This window comes from Galeopterus variegatus, unplaced genomic scaffold, assembly GCF_000696425.1.
Source record: "Galeopterus variegatus unplaced genomic scaffold, G_variegatus-3.0.2 Scaffold8422, whole genome shotgun sequence".
In the NCBI taxonomy this organism is placed as follows: domain Eukaryota; kingdom Metazoa; phylum Chordata; class Mammalia; order Dermoptera; family Cynocephalidae; genus Galeopterus; species Galeopterus variegatus.
The window spans coordinates 4,994-7,465 of NW_007734533.1; the positions used below are offsets into that span (position 1 = coordinate 4,994).

General features: G+C 55.7%; 1 protein-coding gene across 1 annotated transcript in view; it reads left to right on the top strand.

The window, feature by feature from the left end:
* The window catches only part of LOC103608449 (melanotransferrin-like), a gene marked incomplete at its 5' end in the record, with an annotated part of 39,375 nt that overhangs the window by 2,847 nt on the left and 34,056 nt on the right, over nucleotides 1-2,472 (top strand). The window contains 3 exons of the mRNA XM_008592875.1: nucleotides 523-679; nucleotides 775-842; nucleotides 1,871-2,058. Coding sequence (XP_008591097.1) covers nucleotides 523-679; nucleotides 775-842; nucleotides 1,871-2,058 — 413 coding nt within the window. The remainder of the gene's footprint in view (nucleotides 1-522; nucleotides 680-774; nucleotides 843-1,870; nucleotides 2,059-2,472) is intronic.

A 2,472-nucleotide genomic window follows, 5' to 3' on the forward strand; every position in this document is an offset into this window, starting at 1 on the left:
AAAAAAGACAAAAAGGAAAAAAAAAAAATCATGCACACATAAATAAATTCATAGTGATAGAAAGGCAGTCAGAAGCTGGTGAGACCCTTGGGCTGACTGGCCACACACCTGTCCTGGCCACTCAGAAAAACTAAAAACACATTTGTTTCTAACCACCCACACCAGCACACAGAGGGTACCAGAACGAGCGGCTCCCGCTCCCAGACAGTGGGGCAGCTGCTCTGACTGGAACAGAGTAGCTTACAGAGTAGTGAGTTCCCTGTCCCTGAGGGAGTTCAAGCAAAGGCTGGGTGACCACCAGAGGTGGTTGGCAGAGTTCCTGTACTTAGAAAACCTCTGCATTCCCCCACCCTGGAGATCCACCCAAGAGGGGACACACCACTCAGGGCTGGGCGGGGAGCGGAGCAGGTCGGCACCCTGCAGCCAGGCCAGGTGGGCAGGTGTGCGGGGAGGCAGCCGGCCCAGCTCCTCCCTGGCCGCCCTCTCTGCACGGCGGCTCATCCAGCCCTCCCCTGCGCCCAGCGGTGAGCCAGTTCTTCAACGCCAGCTGCGTGCCCGTGAACAACCCCAAGAACTACCCGGCCTCGCTGTGCGCGCTGTGCGTGGGGGACGAGCAGGGCCGCAACAAGTGCATGGGCAACAGCCAGGAGAGGTACTACGGCTACAGCGGCGCCTTCAGGTGCGTGGCAGCGGCCAGTGGGTGGGCTGGAGCTGGGACCAGGGCAGAGGCAGGGAGCCTCCTTCCAACACCTGCCCCATCCTCTTGTGTGACAGGTGCCTGGTGGAGAACGCGGGGGACGTGGCCTTTGTCAAGCACACGACTGTCTTCGACAACACAAATGGTAGGTGAAGGGGGTTGGGCCACATTGGGGGAGCTGATCCCCATCCCCAACACAATTTAGACACTGGGTGTTGCTGGCTTGGGGACCAAGTGGCAAACAGGAGAGACTGAGTCTAGAAGGTTCTGCATCCTGGGCAACCTGGGGCCCTAAGGGCCATACAGCAAGGACAGACCTTAGGCCACATATGAGGTGTTCAGGACACATGACGGTCTCCTCTGGTCTGGAATTTAAGTTCCTATTCCACCTAAATGGTAGAAACTCAAGCTCAGTCCATTTGGAGAGATTTATGTAGTGCCAGGGTGTGTGGTGGGGGTGGCAGGGGTCGTCAGTTCACATCAGCATCTCGTCTGAGGTCTTGAGCAGGTCAATACTCCATGCAGGGAAATCATTCTGCAGCTCCAAAACCAGGTCAAGGTAGGGCACACCCCAGACACATTACACCGGTGTTTTTTTTCTCTGGAACCACCTTCCTGGGCTCCACCTGGGAAAAAGAGCCCATGAGTGCTCTGCTTCAGGACCCCCAAACCTGCATCTGAGGTCCTATCAGAGCACGGGGCACCTTAGCTCACATCACCCCCACTTCCTGTCCTCCAGCAAGGAATCTGTGACCATTTTGAAGACTTGTGGCTGTTTCCCTCAAGCACATACTGCTCATACTTTCTGTGTCCCCTGCCTCCACCCCAGGTTCTGAAACCCCAAACACTGGAGGCTCAGTCTTCTCCACTCTCTCCCAACATATCTTTGCCTACAGACTCAGCCCAGAAAGGCCCAGAGATTGGTCAAGGAGAAGTAAGACATGCAGGAAGAAAACGTCAGTTAGTGTTTCAAAACTTGGATCCCACCTGCCTGTGGTAGTTCTTGCCCATAGCATTAGCACAGCTGGGTTCTCTCGCCCTGGTAGAGTACTTGGAGAATGGAGAGGGTGGGGAGCTGGCCAGATATTGCTACCTCCCCACAGTGGAGGGCTTTAGGGGCTCAGGGGGATAGCAGCCTCACTCTACACTTCCCCCCACTGCTCTACCCCTCAGGCCACAATTCTGAGCCCTGGGCTGCTGAGCTCAGGTCAGAGGACTATGAACTGCTGTGCCCCAATGGGGCACGGGCCGAGGTGTCCCAGTTCTCAGCCTGCAACCTGGCACAGATACCATCCCATGCCGTCATGGTCCGGCCGGACACCAACATCTTCACTGTGTATGGACTGCTGGACAAGGCCCAGGTGAGCCAGCGCAGGGGCTGCCTCATTGAGGGGTGGGCAGCAGAAGTGAGCCAAGCCCCCAGGGGGGCCTCGGTCTACCTGGAGCAGACCTCGGGAGAAACTGAGGAAGGCTGGGGTGATATTCTGTGATTTTCACTTACCAAAGGACATCCTCCAGCTGCTACCTCCTCTGTCTTCTGCATCATTAATTTTTCCTTCTCAGTGGACCATGTTCACCATCGTACAAGCATGCTGTGATTTCTGCTATCTTTGAAAAACAAACTGACCTTCTTGATCTCACAGGCTCTTGTAGCCATAATCCCACTCCCTTTTAGAGAAAACTCCAGAGAGGTGTCTCTCCTGGAGTTACCAATTCTTCTCCTTCTGGTCTCTCTTAAGGATGGAGACTACTCCAGACAGGCCCCCACCAGGGCC